Here is a 22,262-nt window from a genome sequence, read left to right as displayed (position 1 = left end):
AATCAAAACTCGAAGTAATTACTTGTAGCCGACACAAAGCGCGGGAAAATGTGCACGCGCGAGCCGCGATTGGTTTTGGTTTTACTTCTGATTGGTTCAAAAAATGGCGCGAGAACTTTGAACCAATCACTGAGTGAAGTAATCATAAACCAAAGTAATTATCTAATTACTTTCGACACTCAATTGAAAACCGCTCTAAGTTTCTTTGATTTTTGCTAAAAGCAAATCACATCCTCCTTGGTACCGTCTAATTAGCAAACAGTGTTTATGGATGTTGTTTTCTAACTTATTTGTTTTTTCGTTCCTCCACTAATCTGAAAAATGAAGAGATGAAATTAATTGAGAACTTGAACACACACCGCCAGTTCGTTTTGATTTTCTTTCCAAGCTTCAATACCGTTTTGTCCAAACCCCGTTGAAGTCCTGAATTTTTCAGACTTCTCTATGCAGTTGCTAAAATTGCGTTCATAACTGCGAGGATCACAGCTTCACTTGATTAATAGCAGTTGTAAACAAATTGAAAACATCACCTAACATAGCGTAAAAGTATTTTCAGGTCAAGTAACGAAGTGATGGCTCGCCTTTGTTGAGAAGATAAAGTCAACGCAACTTTAGGTCATAAAAAAACTGCGAAATCACAAAATTTACTGAATAAACTTTTTTGTCACCATTTCAATTCGCTTAACTCTTATAAATTATATGAACATGAAGTGGTTTTGAACTATTGACTTCGCGATGCCGGTGCGACGCTCTGACTTACTGAGCTATGAAAGGCACTGACTTTGGGAGCTGGTCATTTGTGGGCTCAAATGTTCCCGTGATGAATGAATCAACGAACGAAATGATCTATGAGATGAATCATATATTGAACTGCGGATATAAAATGAAACTGCGGGGATCATAGCTTCACTTGATTTCATATCCGCAGTTCATTATATGATTCAATTCATATATCATTTCGTTCGTAAACTACTATTAACTGAACTCTGATTCAGTTGTTATCTTTCCATTCTTTAGTCTCAAATAATGGATGGCATCCATTCATGTCAGAATGTTGTTTACAAAGCGTTCGTGAAATTGCTGAAGATGCCAAACACAAAGAGAAGGTAGGAGTTAAGACTGACGGCAATGTTTAGCGTTAATAACTTGCTATTTCCTCACAAAACTGCCGAGAGCTCTGGGAGCGTGTACATGGTTATTGCACCCCGGTCTTTCTAAATCATACCTCCCGTCTCCTTGGGAGCATGCACTGCCTGTTGGAGTAAATGGAATGACGTTTCGATGACTCACTCATCATTTTCAAATTCGTGAAAAACGTGTTTGCCTACGATTAAAAAAATGCATTGTGCATGGAATGTATAGAGTATCAATCTGACTCGATCAAGGCAAAACTATTTACCTAATTAAAACTCTGTACATTCCATGCACATTGCATTTCTTTTGATCGTATGCAACACGTTATCATAATGATGAATCCGACTCTTGAAAAGATGACTGAGTCATCGAAACGTCATTCTTACCTAATATCGCCTATTTTAATTCTTAATTGTTTATCTGAAATCTCCGTTATCAAAGTAACTAATCTCGTGTTTTCCCATATTTTCCCAAATTACGCCGTTCGAATAAGGATGCTCTTACCTTCCGACATTTGGCCCAGTTTACCTCGATCTCTGTCTCGCAACCAATCTCGCTGATTTCGAGACATCATTAGGTCGTATTGCAAAGGATACTGATCAATGTAAACGCTAGCAAGCTGACCAGAATTGAGTTTATTTTACGGCAGAGAGCTTGATCAAAGGACCGATAGTACTAAGTGAGGCGCAGCGCTTCAACTTGTTGTCGCGTCACCACATGTCCCTCCGATTTCCATCAATGTGAAAAGTCCACCTGCGCTTCCCGTTCGTCATTAAAAAAAAATGCTTTTCCTTCTTTCTGATTAAGACCTTGCCCTCTTTCGTGTTGAGTAAACCTGCAATTTGCTTCTCTTGCTAACCTCATTTCGAAGGCACGTCTTCTTCTTGTCTCGTGGAGCGAGAGGAATCCGTAGGAGCAAGGTTGTTCTTGGTACAAATGTCACAGCATAAATGAAATAAATGTTAATCAAAATCAAATAGTTAATAGCCTTTGTGATGATCGTAGGGCTGAAAACACCATTCCTAACTACTGAGTTTTCTTCTCCGTAGGAGCAAGGTTGTTCTTGGTACAAATGTCACAGCATAAATGAAATAAATGTTAATCAAAATCAAATAGTTAATAGCCTTTGTGATGATCGTAGGGCTGAAAACACCATTCCTAACTACCGAGTTTTCTTCTCCGTAGGAGCAAGGTTGTTCTTGGTACAAATGTCACAGCATAAATGAAATAAATGTTAATCAAAATCAAATAGTTAATAGCCTTTGTGATGATCGTAGGGCTGAAAACACCATTCCTAACAACCGAGTTTTCTTCTTCAGTGCCCTAGCATGGCTGGCCGGGGTTGTTTCATTGAATGATCTTAGGCTAAAGGCAAATCTGCCCGGGGATAATTTCAAGACAGCAATGGCTGGTGATGGTAAGTTTCAAGATTCTATATGAGGTTTTTAATGGGCAATGCGCATTCACATCGTGTGAGAAGTTCTCTGTACTTCTTTGACAAGCTAAGCAATGGCAAAAGCATTATTTTGCCAACCATTTTTAAGGCAATTGAAACTGGAAAAATGCTTATGGCTTGTGTTAGGTTTATAGTTTTGAGTGAGTCTAAGACCATGAGAAAATTTTTGTCATTTTCAGTTTTTGACAATCATCTTATAATTATTGAATTTTTTGCTTCTTTTTAGGGTTCATGTTGAATTTGTGCACCGTTGCTCTGCAGCTTTGTGATTCATTCTTGCTGTCCAAAGGCAAGGGAAAACACAAACAGATTGAGCCACAGTATTGCAGCTCTAAAGCCTGCCGGTTGAGGTTCGATAATGAACGTACGTTGGCTGGCGGACGTATTGGTAAGTGATCGGTGATGTCTATGCTAGTAAGGGGATGTAGTAGCTGATTGAGCGCATGCGTCGCTTTCACTGACTAAGGTGTTTCTCTAATGTAAGGTTCAGTATTCAAGAAAGCATCTCAAGTCATAATCGCTTCTTAAGATATCCAGCATTCATAGTACTCCCATATTGGGATGTGTCTTGATTTTTCCTCGGAACAAGGGAGGCCAAATTTGATCTCCTCGTGTAAAACGCATGGAGAATTATGGTTGTCCCTTGAACGGCTTCCACTACACGTATCTGAACATCATCAAACGGGTATATCGTGATTCAGCATGAAACTGAAATTATTTTGGAAAAATCGCTTTCCTTGGTAGAACGTGTTTAGCATCTCAGATTAATTGAGGCGTACTCATTGTTAGCAAGCTCTTCCCGTTGATCTACACGGTCTGGGTCCGTTCAAAATATCCACACGTTCCCCGCCCATGTAACGTGTCCAAATCCTAAATCGCACTCGCTGTTACGTTATTCTTCGTGTTGTATACAGGTGCTGAAGATGAAGAGAGAACAGACTTGCGCAGCGTACTGTTTCCATCCGAAGAAATGAAAGGTACAGTGGTAGCTAGCAATCAAAAGCACTGTATAACGTTTTATGATCCCTACAAACCAGTGTCTCGTTGTTTTTTTGTGTTGGCTCAGTCAAGTTGGGCTGAAGAGAAATGGGGGGGGGGGGGGGTGGGGGGGGGGGGGGGGGCAGAGAGGGTTGAGTGTGTGGGGTTTCCAGGGGGATATGTGCTTATATAGCAATTATGGAAGGAGACGACTTCCTTTTTGCAAGCCGAAAATATACACAATCCCACTTAATAATTTATTATTACGTCATGGTTGTTTTATTTTTATTTAGGTCAGTTCAAACTGATGACAGAGATGTTCCATATCACGCACAGCGCCTTACATGTCGGTCTTAACACAACCATTCAGCACTACAATAAACTGTACAGGTTATTGCAGCTTTTCCTTATTGTGAAATGCAATACTGTGGCTGACCGTGTCGTTTCTGTCTTTTATCTTTGTCATTTATTATTGTTTTTCAATATTTAGGAATTTCGCGATGATGGCGGAAATGAATGAAGGAACGTCAATGGAAGCAGAAGCCAGAAAAATTCTAATGGCAAGTTGAAATGATTGACTGAAAACTTTGATGTTGACAAAGACGATGAAGATCATGATGATGATGACGATACAGACGACGACATGACAAAGACGAAGACGATGACGACGACGAGGACGTCGACGATGACGATGACGGCGATGACGATTACGACGACGACGACGATTACGACGACGATAACGATGACAACGATGACGACCACGACGTCGACGACGACGACAACAGTGACTCAAGTGCATGTAGCTAAGCGCAAAGTGCTCTGCTAATTGTGAAGTCTTTAAGTCAAATCAAATCGAATCAAAGCAGAACAAGTCAATTGTTGGTTTGTTGTTAGAAGGGAGAACCGGAGTATTCGGGGAAAAAAACTTCTCGGAGCGGGAAAGAGAACTAACAAAATCAATCCACCCGCGGGAATCGAACCCAGAGCACGAGGAACATGAAGCGTTCTCCACTGTAGAAGCCGTTGAAGGTTTCAACTTATAATTTAGCAGTTGCAGTGCATTGCATTAAAGCTGAAAAGCAAAGCAAGAACAAAACCCAATCACATTATGCGAAAACAATCAAATGAGCCAAGCATGATCTTCTTTACCTTTTTAGCTCTTCATTCTTCAGTGGGAAACTTGCCTTGAAGATATTCACTTCATGAGGCTTTGTTCGGAGTTTTATATCACGAGTGCAGCCTGGCTACTCAATCTTCTCGACAGCTGTGCAGCTGAAAATCAGGTTGGCGTTACCTGAACTACTTACTTATTTCTGTGGAAGTGAAAAAAAAGCTATAGTAGTAATTAATGGACCTAAATTGCTTCTCAGACTTGCGAAATGAGAGGTAAGTGACTCAATGGAGGCTCCTCTGCAATAATTGACCCTCATTCTCCCACGAGATGTCTCCCGTGAAATCAATGGCACGCGAAATGAAAGGCGAAGCGTAACAACTCGTGATTCAGAAATGGCGAACTTGCTTGTTGGCTAGTTTTATGATCACGCTGTTATCGTCTTAGCATACTGAAATTATATGGTATATGAGTTGGTTGTTACCTACAGTAATTTGAAAGTAATTTTGGTTTAATGTTATATGTAGGATTTGACCCAAGAGGAAATCCATGCCAAACAGAGGGAAATATTTGCCAATATTCCCGAGTTCTACGTTAAGGACATGTGTTCTTGGTTCAGCTTTGTCGCTGTTCACAAACCCGGAGCTCTCAAAGGTTTAAATGTAAGTGTCTATGGCAGCTGTATTCCCTCGGTTGTGGATTATATGTGGGAAATTCTATTCACACTTTGAACAACTGGAGCCAGCGGTGTTTGTGCGCGCAGGCGTATGTGTGTGTATGTGTGTGTGAGTGAGGCATGGAGGAGAGGGAAAAGAGATGGCGGCTGCGATTGGAACCGAATCAAAACCCCATGAAGTTTCAATTTTCTTTGCCACTGATTTGTGTTGCAGATCTGTGTTTTCGTCGACTGTTGTATCACCCTCATCGACCGGCGAGATCTGATGCCAGGCCCTGTGGCAGCCTCCAAGATTGTTACATCGCAGTTGTCATTCGCGGAAATATGCTCCAGAAAGAAGAGGTATAGTTCCGTCTATTGGTTCACTCCCCGGAATGCTTGACAACTTAGCACGTTTCTTTGTGGACGAAATGCGAATGACCTTTGTAATTTTCTCCTTTTTTTAGTAAAAATTCGTTGTTGGACACCAACAGTTGGGGAAGGTATATGCAATTGTTTTTTTTTATGCTGTGGAAAATGCACGCGTACATATATATGTAAATGCAAGCCGTGTGGCTGATTGCTTGCCCTTCCCCTCCCCAATGATGTCCCTATTGCCCTGTTACCTCCTGTCGTCATGCTTCCTCAAGTTCTGTAGTAGCCAATGGGGACAAAGATTGAAATCACTTAGGGCGCGTTCGATTGACCGTATTCCGGAATAGGAATACATGGAATAGAAGTTGGAAATCCTTCGTTTTTGTGGGGATTCACATTAATATTGTCAAACATCTGTTAAAATGCTATTTTAAACATAGCTTTATTATTCTTGTTGCTACAAAACGCCATACGTAGTGTTTTAAATCATCACTCCATGTATTCTTATTCCGGATTAGGGTCAATCGAACGCACCCTTAATTACCTATCCCCTTACTTCACGGGTTGAAGAGTTCTAAGGCTTGACATAGGTGTATGTTTTTACCTTCCCATTTGATAGTTTTCTTTGTCTTCTTAACAGTGGCATTGAAGGCGATTTGGTAGCTTGTATTGCCATGAGCCCATTGATCAGAGAGAAGCTCGCTCCAGCTCTCATTCATACGTACTGCTCGGTTGATATTGTGGAGGGCCTGGACGTGGACAAGGAAGAGTTTGACAAATTCTCAGCGAGGTTTGAACACCGTATTAGTAAATTTGGGGAGCAGTAGTCTGCTTCGTAATCGTTTTTAGGGGTTGTCAAGCATGCAATTGCGCTCCAAAAGTGGTTGCAAAGGCGACTGGTGCAGTTGTCTTAAAGGGGCAATGTCACGTTGTTGTAGGGTGTTTAGGAGAAATCTTTAGTTGATCACGAGATTAAAACTCGAAAATGGTATTGTTACTGATGAAGTTATCGTTACATCACAAACAACGACCTTTATCCACGCGATTTGCTATAAACTTGAGATTAATTTATGCAAATGCATGCTGTTTCAATCTTGTCCATTTGTGTTGTTTATCCATGCTTCTCTTTCCTTTTGCTGTAAATCTTTTAGTTGGTCAACAGTTTTAAGTGGTGATTGCAGTGTTTCATTCTACTTTTTGGGTGTCATGAAAAGACATCATTTTTGCGTGACATATCCCACATAAATTGTTGACCTAGAAAAGCAGTCTTAATTATTCGTGTCACAGATGACAACAGTAAACAGTGATAAGACTGCCTGGACATTTTATAGATTTAGGAAGGGCGGGTGTTATCTTAACGCGCCAGCTCTGCAGTAATTCCAGTCTGATGGATAACTCAATTTTTCTCAATCTCTTATACGCTTGTCACACAATGATTAACGCCTGCGTCGCCAGTGGAGGGTAGGTGCCCAGGAAGCCTGGGGGCTGAAACCGAAGTCACATCCCCAAGGCGCTAGAACACCCGACTGGCCTGCCCAACCCGCAACCAAGCCACGAGCCCCCCGCGCCAGGCCCCCCTAAGGCACCCGTCACACTTGAGCCAGATAGCTCAGTGGAAACAAAAATAAAGAAAGAAAGAAAGAAAGAAAATACAAAAAAAAAAAAAGAACACACAAAAAAAAAAGAATACAAAAAAAAAAAAAAAACAAAAAAAAAAGGAATACAAAAAAAAAAAAAGAACAGCACACACACAAAAAAAGGGGGGGATAGGGAGGGAACGCCGAGAACCACTAAACTCCTGATCCGACTCACAACGCCACGCCAACAGAGCAACAAACACGCTGCAAGCACATTGGACAACAACGCATGCACTAAGCAGGAATACCGCTGAACCATGTCAGCCCCAGGGCTCCCACAACCTAAAGAGTGCTGCAAACGCTACAAAAACGCATAAAAAACGCTAACAAACGCCTGCAAGGCGCTACTGACCGGACTAGCTCCCGGTCGTGAACCATGTAACTATAACAAACGCTACAGAACGCACCAAAACGCTGAACAACGCTACCAGACGGCCAAGACACTAACAACCGCCTGCAAAACACTACTGACCAGACTAGCTCCTAGTCGTTAACTATGTTAAATTTCATTTAACTATATTAAACTGCTCCATCCTTCTGTAACCCAATCTCGACCCCAGAGCTCTTCTCTTGACGGAGGGAGAGAAGAGCTCTGGGGAACCCTGAAACAAAGTGTCTTCTCATTGGTTTTCCTGAAGAACAATCAAAAGCGTCTCTAATTAGTGCGTTCATGTTAGCAAGAGGAGTGAGCAGGCGCCGTAAGGTTCAAATAGCCAATTTTTGGCTATAAGAATCCTTCGGCGCATGTTCTCCTACATAGAGTTTCCCAGAGCCTTGGGTCGATCCGAGTCTCTGGTGACGAGAATGTCTTTAATCGTAACTGGCATAGCCTCAAATTCAACTCGTACATTTTAGATATGAGATTGTAAAGTTGCTGGAAACGCTGTGGAAAAGACCTGACATTCTGCCTTCAATTTTGGAAGAATGCGGCAGAGAGAGTTTTCAGGTGAGTTGACTGCCACCAGCGCATTCACTATACTTCTTAACTAACCTTTTACCATTGCAAAATTTGTCAGAAATTGCAGTAGTAGGTGGCATCAAATGAGTTGATAAAGTAAGTTGACCATCGCAAGGCAATTAAAAAGCTGACGTTTCGAGCATTAGCCACTTCGATTCAGAGGGAATAAAAAGATTTTGGGTTGTGAGGATTTTTATATCGCATATTAGTATCACCCAACTAGTGGACTATGTAATGCAAATCCTGCATTTTAATTCGCTACGCTTCTAGAGGACTATTAGTAATTGCCAGTTTTCACTGTCACACCGTCACCAAAACCATTCAACAAATAAAGTCAAGAATTAAAGAAATAAAATAAGATGATTATTCAAACAGTCTCGCAAAGGTTCAGGTCTGTGCGATGTTTCGTGCGGGAGATATTCGAAGAAATGTTTTACTCAAATTTATAAAACTTGTATGGAGACGCCATGTTTGTGTCCTTGCGAGGGGCACAAATATGGCGGCCGGAAGCTAACAAAATATATGTCATCGAGTTTTGCTATACAAGGCCTGTAGTCGTCTTCCGAGGGCTCATAAACATCTATATGAGTACTTATTCTCACACAAGGACTGTTCAGATTGCAAAATCTCCGCGGATGTCACTTTTTTTAACCTATGTGACAGCATTCCCGGCCGCAATTTTAACATAGTGTCACGCAAAAGCTTAGAAATTCAACCTTGCTTTATCACAAGACGAAAAACCCTATCAAACTGAAAATTTGTAAAAAGATAAGTCTTCAGCTGTTCTAATAACCAACTAAACTAAAATGTTAAGACGATTGATAATTCCTTATTTTTTTATTTTGATGACGTCACGTGAAAACCAAAAATAGTCCTCGAGTAGCGAAAAGCGTGACGCTTCAACTTGCATTTGCTAACTTCTGTCCGACTAGTTGGGTGATACTAAAACAATTAGATCCTTCGCCCTCAAGGGCCACGGGTCAATAGCTGAATGGGCTGTTGACCCGTAGCCCTTGCGGGTGAAGGGTCTATTTGTTAAGTAAAGTAACGTTATTGGTGGCACCATACAATAGGTTAGAGGAACGGGTTGTGTTCCTTGCGTGGTTCCGTGGGAATAGAATGTGCCAATACGGAAAACAGATTTTTGTTTAACGTGGGTTAAATTGACAGAACATTTATAATTGGTCTAAGGAAAGGAATTCTCATGGGAGAAATATGTGAGTTGTAAGGTGCAAATCAGTTGATCCCACCGCCATCTCAGTGGATTTTTCGTCGCGCTTGGGTGAATTTAACAAATAGAAAGTGGTTCAGCGTCGTCTCTACTCTTATCGACAACGATATTCGTCATCACAGTGGTCAGTTCGAAACATCATCACAGTTTCAGAGCGTGACCAAAATCATGACACAATATCTCGCAACATGATTGGTAAATTTCCCAAATTGAGCGTTCCTGATTGGCTATTACATTGCGCGAAAAAATTGACGCGAGCAGCGTTGTGTAGACTGTTATAGACAACGGCAAATTAGCCAATCAGATTGCGAGATTACAAGCAATTGTGATAAAAAAAAAGGCTTAGGGCGAAGCGACCTATGCATTTTGTTGTAAATCTGCGAGTTTAACCCAAAACAGTTCCACTGAATTACACGGCTTTATTTTGTTTCTAGTCTTTTTTAGGTGCTGTGCTGGACACGCTGCTGTATGTTTTAAAAGACGGTTTGCTACGTCTTACAAACGTTAGGAAATTACAGTGCGCCAAGAAATGTGGTAAGCATATTTGCGCGACCCTTCTTCGCATCCTCAAGTGGTAAAGGTGAAGGTTAGTTGTTTAAGTATTCAACCTGTGCTTCCGGTTTTTTCCTGCGCAGATGAAAAGTGGAAAGAACTGACCCCCGAACAACGACATGAAAAGGAGAAGTTTTTGATGGGCGAGGAACACGTGTCTAAGAGCTTTATGCAAATGGTATGTAAATTACAACGAGTGTAAAAATAATCGTTGTCAAAAGATAGCTTTTTCCCTAAGTATTCCGCATTTGTTGATGTTTGCCTCTTTGAACATGCAGTATAAAGAGGCTTAAATATGTTATTTCAGGCAAATGCAACACTAGCCTTTTTGGAGAAAATCACAGAAGAAGACAAGGTTGCTCGCTGTTTCTCGCGCTCTCCTTTGTCCACAAGAGCAGCAGCCGCGGTAAGTCTTGTTGCTTATGGTGGGAGTACCAAGGTGTCTGTAGGTGTGACTCTGTGTTCCAATATTGCATATCGGCTAAGCTATTGGAGCAATAAACATCCCACACCTCATGACGTCGCGGCCAACATTTTTGGTTCCATAAAGTGGTTGGGAAGAGTTTTCTTTCTATCCCAACATTTTGTTGGACGCATGCAACGTTGCGAGCCGGGTTTCGCAACGTTTCGTCCAATAAAAAGAAAGAAACGTTTCCCAACCATTTTAATCTTATTCATTTCGCAGGTCGGGATATGCCGGGGTGATATTAGAGAGCTTTTGGATCACGTTTATGATAAACGGAATACGTCAGGGACAAATTTTGCCTTTTGCCAAATATCGAAGAAGCTTGTTTGATTCTTTGCCCACCTCTTGTCTGTTATCTACAGTTAAGCAATTTCTCGAAGGAGCAAGAAAAGTTAACACAAGGGAATTTTCGTGTTTTTCTTAGAAGCAGCGCCCTATCGTTTCCCGTTCTACTTTCCCGTTCTACGTTTCCCGTTCTACGTTTCACGTAAACGTGATGCGAAAGATCTCTGTTGATAACTAAAAAACAAGTCGTTCAACTTATGAGTGCTTATATGTTATTTTTAAAGTTCTGTTGTGAAAATTTGTTTCTTTATTATTGTGTAGATCATCGGGTTTTTGGATTCTCTTTGTGGTCGCAAATGCGTGGATTTGAAAGTTCAAAACATGGAGAAGTGAGTCATTAATAGATTATTTAGTTTTCCCTCGTTCATTCCTTTGGATCAAGTACACTTGCGAAGTTCAAGCCATCCTTTCCGAACTGAACAAACATTCAAGAACAGAGCATAGCAAATCTACCCTGCGAGCAGAGCCTGTCTCTTCTATCTTCCTCTATAAATGGGGAGCTGGAAGGGAGAGGTGATAGCAGTCGATACCGAACTTTGATGCTCTTGTTTTGACGCAGTTTTTAAGTCACCTCTCAAGGAATTATTTTAAGCTGTGAAATTTATACTTGCAGTATAATTAACTAACCCTGTGTTCATAATTTATTTTGTGCCTGTTTTTAGATATTCATTCGACCCACGGGATCTTTTGGTCAAGATCTTAACTTCGTTAGTGCGCATGGCTAATGCCAGTGAGGACAGAGAATTTGTCAAATGTCTCGCTGACAACCCTGATTACAGCAGGCTTACCTTTGAGAAAGCCCTGCACGTGATTCAACGGGAGAACCTTGCCTCTGATCGTGTGATCCAAGACTTGAGAAAGCTATTACAGGAAGTAAGAAATGCCGAAACTTATGTCATGGCTTTAAACCACTAAAACCTAATAGGGTCTCCCCGCAGGGTAAGCGCGAGTTTGGTCAGCGGTTAGATCCCTTCAATCCTTAACTCGGGCGCAGTGGTGCAAGTACTCGCCTTTCCGGTTCTAAGGCCATAAGTGGGTTGAGTTTGTTGGATCCCTACTCTGCTGGGAGAGGTTTTTCCTTGGATACTCCCGTTTTTTCCCGTCTCATAACAAACTAACAGTTACTTTGATTTCCAATAATTTGATTTAGGTAATAGACCTCTTTACAGATGCGTGCTTAGTTACCAAGCCTTAAAGTGAAATTGAGGCTGGCGTTGACCTTGTTATGATACAGACCTCCCACCTTTTCTTACGTTAATGATGTTGTCATGCTAATTAGTAAGAATTTGCATGAGAAAAGCATTGAGGTTTCTATGAAAACAAGGGCAACTCCAGCCTCACTTTCATTCATAGCCCAGGTAGCTAAGCATACAACTGTAAAATGGACTATTCTCGGTTTTCACATGACGTCACGGTCGCCATGTTTGTACCCCTAGACAAAGAAAAGGCGGCCATGTTTGTGTCCCGACCCAATCCTCCGCGAATTGAACTGTACTATTGTGCAAATGTTTTCTTCTGTTTTCGTTAAAAAAAAAAACGTGGTCGTTGATCACGTGAGTGAAAACAAACAATTGTATGGTTAAGGCACTTTCTATAGTTATGTAAAGAGGCGTATCCTTCACTGTTCTCTATACACTAGTTTTCCCCCTTCGGAGACGTTTTATTTTGTGCTCACTTCCGTCATTCTCATAACTTGTGATTAAGCGCTGATAATGTAATGAAAAATAAGCTACTGGCCAGGGATAAGAGGTTAACACCAAGACACGCTAGAAAAGGAGTAGTACCTTGGGTTTATCTAGATTATTTGTCAGTCTACCGTCGGCACATACAAGACTTCGTGAAAATTTCAGCAATGAAAGGATGCTAGCGAGCATTCCAGTCTGTAGTGCTCTCATATTACCTTGTTTGCCTTTCTTGTTTTAAGAACATTTTTTACGCATTTTTTATTTTTATCGCTAAGAGAAACTCATCTTGGGTGAAGTTATCACCAGTTTCTTTGTGTTTCGCTGCAAAAACGATTAATATTTTCCCCTCCAATGTGCGGTAACCCAGAAGATCTTACGGATTTCAAATGATTGCGGTTTTCCTTTATAGGTTGGGTCACTGTATGAACGCTCTGAAGGCCACTCCTGCCTCTGTGATGACCAGGTTAAAGAAAATGAGAGTCAACTTGCTTCGCTAGAAGAGATGCCCGAGGGAGCTGTGGAGGTGGCGTGTGGCTCAAAGAACGAGAATGAAGCTTACATAGAAGCTCTTGAACCACTAAAGTTCGATACCGCGGAACTTGTGGTAAGACTGCTTACGAAAGAACTTTCTGAAAAAAAATTGTAAAGCCAGGGTTGACGCAGTGGATAGAGCACTTGCCTTTCGCCTTCCGCCGAAGGCATGCCTCTGTGGGTCAAGTTTGTCGGTTCTCTACTCTGCTTCAAGAGGTTTTCTTTTCGAATACTTCTCAACAAAAACCAAGATTTGATTTTATATGCTCTAGTTAAGTTTATTTGCAGTCTCCCAAATCACAAGAGCCTGTTGTACTCGGCTGCATAAGCGTGAGACATTCATGTTCAAAGTGGTTGTTATTATTTTTACTGTCAAAGTGTCAAACCATTTGTAAATGTCATTTCAAAGGTTGTGTACCAACCCGGTAACTTGATCTTGTCACATGAATTGTTGTATTAAACTGATCAGAGCCTTTTATTTTATTTCCAGGAAGTCCATGCCTTTCGCTGTCGTGCCAACCAACAAATTTGCCCCAGGTAAAAGTTTTCTTAACAATTCGAACCCATTTGCCCAGCTTCAAAACCATTCTCCTCTATTAACTATGCACTGAGCCATACGACACTCTTGGAGCGAGGCCATTTAACTAGATTCATGTGACAATCACCGGGGTTATCGATTAACAGCTCCTTTTCAGTACAATCGCCAATATGCTCCATTTCGAGAATTTAGATCCTAGTAGTATGGCGGGCCAATTACGTGAACTTAGTTCAATGGCCTGGTTCCTACGAGTCTCCTATAGCTCAGTGGTAGAGCATCCGAACTAGAAATCGGAAGGTTGTCGTGAGTTCGGCTCCTGCAAAGGAGCACTCGGATTTTCTTCGGGTATCCCCGAATAAAGGTCGAAAACCAATCACTTCAAGAGTTGTTTCGTCATTCTGGACCCAATTTCTATGTGAAACATTTTCGCTCGATCACAATTAAAGCGGTGCTTGTGTTTGTGACGTGTCGAACGAGGCCTAATTGATACCGGTAGGAAAACACAGGAAAGGATGCTCTGCAACTGGCGCCTGATGGGGAAGTTTATCCCAAGTCCTGTGGGCGCGGAGAAAGTCGCTTGAATTTGATTCGAATGTCGTTGTTTTTTAAATTCACATAATGTTGCTCAAAGCTAAGCGTATTATTTTCTTCGACCCGACGGTCTGCTTAGTCAGTAGAGGCTATCTAAGTGTTTAAATGTCAACATGGTTTAGTAAACTCCGCTCAGTAAGGTAATTTTTGGTATGCTATTCAAAGAGTACCAATCCTGCAATACTTGACGTTTCTTTGAATTATATTTTTCACTTAATGTTTTTTAGATCTGGTAAAGTGCGGGCTCTTATGCGAGAATCAACCCAATTAAAAAACAGTCTTCCCATTCATCCAAATGCTTCAATTCTGGTCAGACAGGTAAGCCATTGGAAAAAAGGAGTGTTTCATTCGCTATTAATTTCGCTGCAAGTTGTCGGTGTTTTCGCAGTACAGGTAGAACAGATAGTAGACAGGTGCTCGGTTCTGCGCTTGCGCATTATGAAAAGTAGCACACACAGAACCTTATCGCATGCTCAGGACAGACAACTTGCACACGTGGTTATCACTCGTTAGCACTCTCAAGAGGACGTTGGTCACCTCCTGACAATAGGGACCTTAAGCACGCTTGTTTTTGAGACGCGAACGGCAACCGGAAGTGAGCTGTTTTCCCTTTCAACTTGTCTTCACTCAACCACATTTATATTGCTAAGTATCTTTTCTCCATTAGAGATGATTAGTATAAAAATCTAGGAGACACCACTGTCCTGGCGCGCGAAATGTTCTCTTCCGGTTGCTGTCCGCGCCTCAAAAACGCGCGTGCTTAAGCTCCCTAATTACACGATGAAATATCCCTCATAACCAAACAACAACCAAACGGGGTCTCAGAGCCTGGCTGATATCCAGCATTTAGGTCAAGAACTGAAATATTCTTCCCCGGCGATTGCAAGGAAGAATACATCGTCGAATGATGTACAGCGGACGGTTTGCTCGCGAGCGATCTTTTAGCGCTCTTTCATAGAGGTGTGCCTATGTCGGTGGCTCGCTAGTGGATCCCATGTATCGCTTTCTTCGCGCATCCTGTTGTTTAAGTTGTGACCACCTTGCTTTGATTTGACTTTCCAGTGTACCGTTTGCTATATTAGGGTTCTTGGGATAGATGTCTAATGTTCTGCTTGGCCTCGAAGGAAGGGAAAGTTTTTCACCCTTGCGCACACCTTGAAAACGCTTTGGGTTCCAATTTTCCATAGTTTGTCCTTCTTTTTTTTGCTGTAACGACTAGGGGAAGCGGCTGAGGCCAGTGGTATGGGTCAATTCTATTTTGCTTTGTAAATAACCGACCGGTTGCCTACGTGCAGTTGGGTTTTATTTGACCGTGTCAAGTCGATTCCATTCTTGGCGCAACAAACTTGACGCTTTTGATTTCACCTTGTTTAAAAAAAAATTATTTTCTGTGCTTTTGGAAATATAGATTCAAGAAAATCTTTTTCCCTAATTTCATTATCTCTATCTCTGCGATTAATTTCATCTGTTCTCTAATGCAAATATTAAGCATCTAGGAGACATGTCTTCATGCTACCTGTCTGATTAGCCGTGCTATTTGCAAGTAGTCTTTGCTTGTAAGTGATCTTTGTTTTCTTGTTGTTGTTGTTTTTTCTTATCTTAGGATGAAAACCGTATGGACTTTGTCCGTGCTCTTATTACCGGCACAGTTGATACACCGTACAGCCGCGGCTGCTTCGTGTTTGATATCTACTTTCCGTCTTCATATCCTGTTGATCCTCCCATGGTGAAGATTATCACAACGGGTAACGGCACTGTCAGGTTAGAGGAAAGGAAAGGAAAGGAATTTCATTTAACTTCTAGCGCTCGAGCACTAATTGGGAACACTGTAAACTGAAATCAACAAATTTAACGCAAATCAAATCAAATGTTGGTCATTTTTCCATTTGTTTTTGACTTCTTGAACCGTGCAGGGTAACCGTCTTTGTTTATTTCCTCCAAATTGTTGGAACAAGTACAGCGCGATCTCGAATCCCTTCCAAGCTCCCTCTCAAAGGCTAGGTCACTGAGCACAAAAACTCAAAACCCGAAAAAAGGCCTGGACGTAAATTGCAGAATGCAGATACTTAACCGAGCTCTGTACTATCTGTGGAAACCGCTGGCTAAGACGGATGATACAGACCTGGCGCCAGTTGTTCAACAGGTGGATAACGCTATCTACCGGATAAATCACTATCCATTGGATAGCGCAATTTGTTTCGCTATGACTTGTCCATTGGATGGCGATTTATCCGGCGCTATCCATCGTTTGAACAACATGCGGCCTCACTCACTCACTCACTCACCGCCTGATGTCTTTATCTTGTACGATATCCTGTTTGAACCGAGTTCAGAATTTTTTTGATGACCCATTTTGTGAAATTTATAATCAATTTTTGAACAAACGGCTTGATAGCTGTGGATTGAACAATGAGAGCGAGGAGCTCTTTTTTACCTTGAACGAAATTGACAGCGTTTGCGCAAAGTCATACTACAATGATTTAACCGTTGCTCGTCTTCGTGAGCTCCACACGGTAAACATGGTTTGCAAATGTGCTCGGGGTTTAGCGCCTGCGTATCTACAGGATAGATTTGTAAACCGTGTTTCGAATTATTTCTTGAGAGATTCCGCTAATAAATTTGTTGTCCCTCTCCCCCGCACCAATTATCTTAAAAATAGTTTTCACTGTAGCTGGGCGGTCTTGTCGAAGGGGTTTGCCTTCGACTCTTCGGCAAGCGGAATCCATATTCAGTTTTAATTCTGGCTGTAAGGAATTTTTCAAATAATTTACGTTCGGCATCCATGGAAAGCAGGCTTACTTGATTTATTGCTATTTATCTATTATTTATTCATTATTTAATATTATATGGACTTCCGTTTTATATTCTATTTTGATCACATTTTTGCATAGATTAGATCATAGGTTATATGTATATATGTATTATATGAATGGCTTAGAATTTTGTAGTTTATGCCTGATGTTTTTACCGAGTTTAAATAAAGTTACTTGACTTGACTGGCTCCCGACCAATCAATAGACTTGTTACGTTCCCAGGCATTGTCCCGTGCTAAATTGTAAGAATGTTTGAGTTGGAGAGTGTCTATTTCATTGTAGCTCGTATTGGTGGTTCTGAATACGATTTTTCTTTTCTTTATTTGTCAGGTTTAATCCAAATCTCTACGCGGACGGAAAGGCAAGTTAACTCTGTGGTCTGTTGTCCAAAGTTCTGGTATTGTTGTCCGTTTACTGTACTGAGTTCATTCATTACGCCTGTGCTTTTCGCCTTATAGGTTTGTTTGAGTTTGTTGGGAACTTGGCATGGCGGTGATGCCAGCGAAAAATGGGATCCGAAGAAATCATCTCTTTATCAGGTTTGTGTCCATGACTGATAAGCGCACCCTCGCCTTTAACACGCTTCTAATTTGTCTCTATTTTAATTTAAACACGAAGACGCACTATAAAAGACGGGGTGTCTTAGGCACATGCAAATGATTTATCAATCAACCGTGGACACAACCTAGCTCAGTGATAATTTGTGCAATAAAAAAGCCCCTTATGGCAATGTGTCCGTACTATGTCATGAAATGTTATCTGTAGCTCTTTGTAATTTCAATCCCCAGTCCTATTTTCTCGCGCTAGAAATATCTTTTCGCGCTTCCGTCTCTGTGTTGCTGTTTGTTGATCACCATCTTGGATAATTAATCAGTCGTGCTTGAATGAATTCGAACAAAAGCAGAGCGTGAGGCGACCCCTTTTTATAGTGCGTCTTCGTGTTTAAGAAACTCAAAAATTGGGGTATGACGGATTCCTTTTGTAAAAATTCTGAAGTTGGGGTTTCGATGAGGAACTTCCTTATTTTGTTCAATCTAACTCACGAAATCGATCAGAAGGATCGGAATATTTGGAAGGTCGCACATTTGACTCCTACAAAGGAGCGTTAGGATTTTTTCCTAGCCTGCGTAGCTGGCGGTTTTGTCCGAGCGAACGAACAATCGGCGAAGTCCGAAGACGCGAGGGGATTGGGGCGGGAGGAAGTGAGAAACCCTTTCCCTAGCCGGCTGTTCGGCTTCGCCGATTGTTCTTTCGGTCGGACAAAACCGAAGTTCATTCATTCACTTCCGGGGGTTAACATTTCACCATCTCCTAGACTATAATTGCGAGATTGCACTATTCAGACAATTTCAGTTTAGCAATAAAGCGGGACAAATGTCATATGATCCTATTTTCTAAGAGACAATTGCTTAAATTTTCCAGGTAAGGGCGAGGGTCAGCTCTTTCTTTCGAAGCTATTTTAATGGGCTCGCCCCGCGAGTCTAAGAGCATCCGCACTGGTAATTGGAAGGTCATAGGTTCGACTCCTGCATAGGAACTCTCGGATTTCTTTCCGAGCATTCGCGACTCGCCATCGATGAAGTTGAAGCAGTAGGATCTACAGCGAGATTGATCGCTGCGATTTGTTCATCATGCACGTTAGGAATTTGCACATTTTAAAACTGGTTCATTCCCGTACAAGGCGAACAACAAAAAAATGTAAAACGGTTTTGTTGATCAATTTTCTGGCAGGTTTTAGTGTCTATTCAAGGAATGATGTTTACTCCTGATCCTTGTTTCAACGAGCCTGGCTATGAAGGCATGAGAGGCACGGACGAGGGAAATGTAAGTAAGAAACTATTGTCCGGCGTAAATGATAAACAACGATTTCCGCCATACGTCACGTCGTATGTGATAGCAACTAACGACCTAACGATCCGCGTTTTGTCAAAGTACAGGCTACAGTTGTTCAAAGAGCGGATAGAGCGACTTGAGTATGACCTTGCAAAACAGTGTTCGCAATTTGTTTCACGGACCAATGTTTGGCAACATTGAAACAAGGCTTCTCCTTATTCCCGCCAAGGAAACTCTTAATATGGGCAGTAAACAGTTCGATTGCCCAATCACATTACTGCATTTCAAATAACTTCAAAGCGGAACTTTCCAGAAACTTCCACGGAGAGATGACAATGTTTGCATCCGCGTTCGCTAAGCCAATGTAAATTCGCACTCGTTTGTTTTCGTTCGATAAGCCAATTAAATGTTTTGCATTTTTTTACGTTCTGTTTTTATTTTTATTTTTCAAGGTCATAGGAAAGCCGCTCTAACTTTATCCGGTGGATAAGTCAAAATCCAACGCCTTCAATCTGTGCAAAGATTTCAGTATTTAGTCACCTAACCGAGAAGATGTACACCCTTTAGGCACATCTAAGCAAAGGCGTGTGAACGAAAACTATTGGCCAATCTTTAACGTGGGGTATATTTTACACTGTAGATGAAGTTATCATTCCTTTGAACAACTCAGTAGACCCAGGCCTATAATAAGACTCAGTGGTTTTTTCAAAGGCACGGTTACCCAACAGATCTAAAATAGAACGAATCGAATAAAAATGGAACAGTACCGATTTTACACGACGAATGTTAGCTTTTATCCGTTTTAGGGGACTATAAGCGCCCATGGTCCTCTCACGGAACGGCCGAGATAGGCAGTACTTGCCAGTAACAAGAGAGACTTAAGATCTTCAACGGTGGTGTCAGCGAAAACGTGAAATCAAAATATAACTTAAAACCGTCGTAATTCTTTCTCGATTATTCCTTCTCGTTCAAGTCGTACATTGTCTGCAAAGCTTTTCCGGGGCTAAGAAAACGTCCCTTGCCCCGCTCCCTATCCTGTTCTTTAAGCCGCGGCTACACGAGCCATTTTTGTCTCGCGCCGGTGATGCGATTTTCAGGTTTTTTCGCGTCGCCTGTGCGCCAGGGTGGCTACACTTGTGCAATTTTGGCGACAAATTGAAGGCCGCCCGAATCGCATACTTTATAAGACACCTGGGCACTATAAACAGACATTCCTACTTTAATTACCTTGGCTAAATACCCTTTAGTCGCGTCGCAAGCGCGGGCAAAAAGTTGCAGGGTGGCTACACGGGCAACTATCTCTGCGATTTTGTCGCGAAAGTTTCAACTCTGGCGACTTTTTTCTTGCGATTTTTTCACCTGTCGCGTCGCTAGTTCAAGGGTGGCTACACGTGTGATTTTCATCTCGCGCTGGCGACGCGACAAACTTTGAAAAAATCGCATCACCACAGCGCGAGAAAAAAATCGCTCGTGTAGCCGCGGCTTTAGTGCGTGCTGCCGGCACGTGCAGCACGATCTTTTTTCTTAGTTTAACCAATGATAATTCAGATGAACGTAACTGTGATGAGAAACTCATTTGAAGAAAGCGACTAGTTGACTCTTAACTTGGAACAAAATTCCACATGGTTGACTGAGTCAGATTTAAACCCGAAGAATACTTAGCTTTGCTAATTGCGGGTCGCCTAGGACTGTGATGATATTGCATTGCTGATAAACAAATAAATTGAATTGAATGGAATTGAATTGACTTAGAGTGGTTTTCAACTTAGTGTCGAAAGTAATTAACGAATTGCTTTGGTTTATGATTACTTCACTCAATGATTGGTGTATAGTTCTCGCGCCATTTTTTCGACCAATCAGAAGTGAACCAAAACCAATCGTGGCTCGCGGTTAAGGCTCGCGGGTGCACATTTTCCCTCGCTTTGTGTCGGCTACGCGTAATTACTTCGAGTTTTGATTGGCTTACTGGATTGTCCCCGTCCTTTTTGATTGGCCAAAGTAATCAGTTTGGTTTTGGTTTTACGACACTCATATTGAAACTCGCTCAATGTTCAAGAATGCGAGTAATTAGATGCACGTTCAATGTAGCTGACATCTAACATGAAGTATCCCTTTGAGTCTAAGCATTTGCTACCTATATGCAACAATAACGTAAGGATAAAGGTAGCGTTATTTTTAGCTTAGGGTAAATGCAGCCGTTTATCCTCACTCGTAGAGCAGCATTTGTAAGAAACTTTTTGACGTTAATTGTCTGTATTTCGAGACACGAGTGATATTGAAGTTGGGGAGAAGAATTGAAATCCGCCTGCATCCAATAGACCTCTTTAGCTTGTACGTGTTGTTTTCCCATTTCAGACCACGTGATGTTCCTAAGGGAATTTTCCTTTTGTTTTTTCATAAGTTATGCATACATATGCACGTGCATAAGACGACATTTGAAAGAAACAGTTCCCTAGAGTAACATCACGTGGTCTGAAATGGGAAAACAAAACGTACAAGCTAAAGATGTCCATTGCTTTGCATGTCAAGACATTTGAAAATTTAAATTCCGTCGCCCTCTGAGCCACAGATCTTCAATTGTTTTTGTGACCTCTTTTGATCAACAGGCACTGTGCAAGGAATACAACGCTGAAATCAAGCTTTACACAATACGCCACGCCATTGTTGGACAGTTGCGAGAACCGACACCTGGTCAGTACGACGGCTTGTTTGTTTTAAGCAAATAAATAACATGATATAGTCGATGGTCACAATGAAAGGCATGAAAGGCAAAATATGCCATTTGCGAGTTCATGTCTGCCTCTTCTTCAAAGCGACTCTTAAGTGCGAAGTCTTTCTTATGAAAATTAGTTTTTATTCATATGTAAAGTACAACCAATTACCAGCACAAAAACCTTGCACTTAGACTCGCTTTGAAGAGGAGGCAGACATGAACTCGGAAATGAACTATTGTGTGACAAGGTGTTGTGGGACGGGTCTTTGGGGGGGGGGGGAGGAGGATGGGGAGAGCGGAGGGTAGGGACTCTTACACGATTTCAAGTTTCACTTTTCTTCTTGTCTCTAGGTTTTGAAGATGTGATCCGCACTCACTTCCGCCTTCAGAAAGAGGCTTTGTTAAAGCAATGCAGTGAATGGATCGCGCAGTGTGCAGATGAGGAAGAAGAAACTCGCATGCGCAAAGCTGTTGATATGTTAAAAGCTGAACTGGAGAAGCTGTAGTGAAGATTTGCGAGTGGATGACATCTCTTGACGCTCGAAATCGAAAAAAAGTTTCGAACCCGCCAGATACCTCAGTATATTTAAATATACTGGAAGTTGGGGATAAGCCTTGAGAAGTGGAAGACAAACACGACTCTGTGTTTGTTGTGTTATA

The 22,262-nt window shown here is 41.6% G+C and overlaps 1 protein-coding gene across 1 annotated transcript in view; it reads left to right on the top strand.

Annotated features, from left to right (window-relative positions):
- The window catches only part of LOC137990947 (uncharacterized), a 45,494-nt gene that overhangs the window by 21,708 nt on the left and 1,524 nt on the right, over positions 1-22,262 (top strand). The window contains exons 18-43 of the mRNA XM_068836073.1: positions 1,018-1,106; positions 2,454-2,551; positions 2,817-2,978; positions 3,505-3,567; positions 3,862-3,958; positions 4,059-4,128; positions 4,726-4,851; positions 5,207-5,341; positions 5,570-5,697; positions 5,802-5,837; positions 6,350-6,499; positions 8,202-8,292; positions 9,970-10,069; positions 10,171-10,265; positions 10,395-10,493; positions 11,160-11,227; positions 11,561-11,771; positions 12,993-13,187; positions 13,605-13,651; positions 14,471-14,561; positions 15,847-16,004; positions 17,387-17,417; positions 17,515-17,595; positions 18,788-18,880; positions 21,496-21,580; positions 21,954-22,262. The exon at positions 21,954-22,262 is cut by the window's right edge and continues 1,524 nt beyond it. Coding sequence (XP_068692174.1) covers positions 1,018-1,106; positions 2,454-2,551; positions 2,817-2,978; positions 3,505-3,567; positions 3,862-3,958; positions 4,059-4,128; positions 4,726-4,851; positions 5,207-5,341; positions 5,570-5,697; positions 5,802-5,837; positions 6,350-6,499; positions 8,202-8,292; positions 9,970-10,069; positions 10,171-10,265; positions 10,395-10,493; positions 11,160-11,227; positions 11,561-11,771; positions 12,993-13,187; positions 13,605-13,651; positions 14,471-14,561; positions 15,847-16,004; positions 17,387-17,417; positions 17,515-17,595; positions 18,788-18,880; positions 21,496-21,580; positions 21,954-22,108 — 2,754 coding nt within the window. The 3' untranslated portion in view covers positions 22,109-22,262. The remainder of the gene's footprint in view (positions 1-1,017; positions 1,107-2,453; positions 2,552-2,816; positions 2,979-3,504; positions 3,568-3,861; positions 3,959-4,058; positions 4,129-4,725; positions 4,852-5,206; positions 5,342-5,569; positions 5,698-5,801; positions 5,838-6,349; positions 6,500-8,201; positions 8,293-9,969; positions 10,070-10,170; positions 10,266-10,394; positions 10,494-11,159; positions 11,228-11,560; positions 11,772-12,992; positions 13,188-13,604; positions 13,652-14,470; positions 14,562-15,846; positions 16,005-17,386; positions 17,418-17,514; positions 17,596-18,787; positions 18,881-21,495; positions 21,581-21,953) is intronic.

Source organism: Montipora foliosa, chromosome 1 (assembly GCF_036669935.1).
Source record: "Montipora foliosa isolate CH-2021 chromosome 1, ASM3666993v2, whole genome shotgun sequence".
NCBI classification, from domain to species: Eukaryota; Metazoa; Cnidaria; class Anthozoa; order Scleractinia; family Acroporidae; genus Montipora; species Montipora foliosa.
The sequence above is the reverse complement of the archived record's forward strand: the minus strand, read 5'-3'. Positions and strand labels throughout refer to the sequence as shown.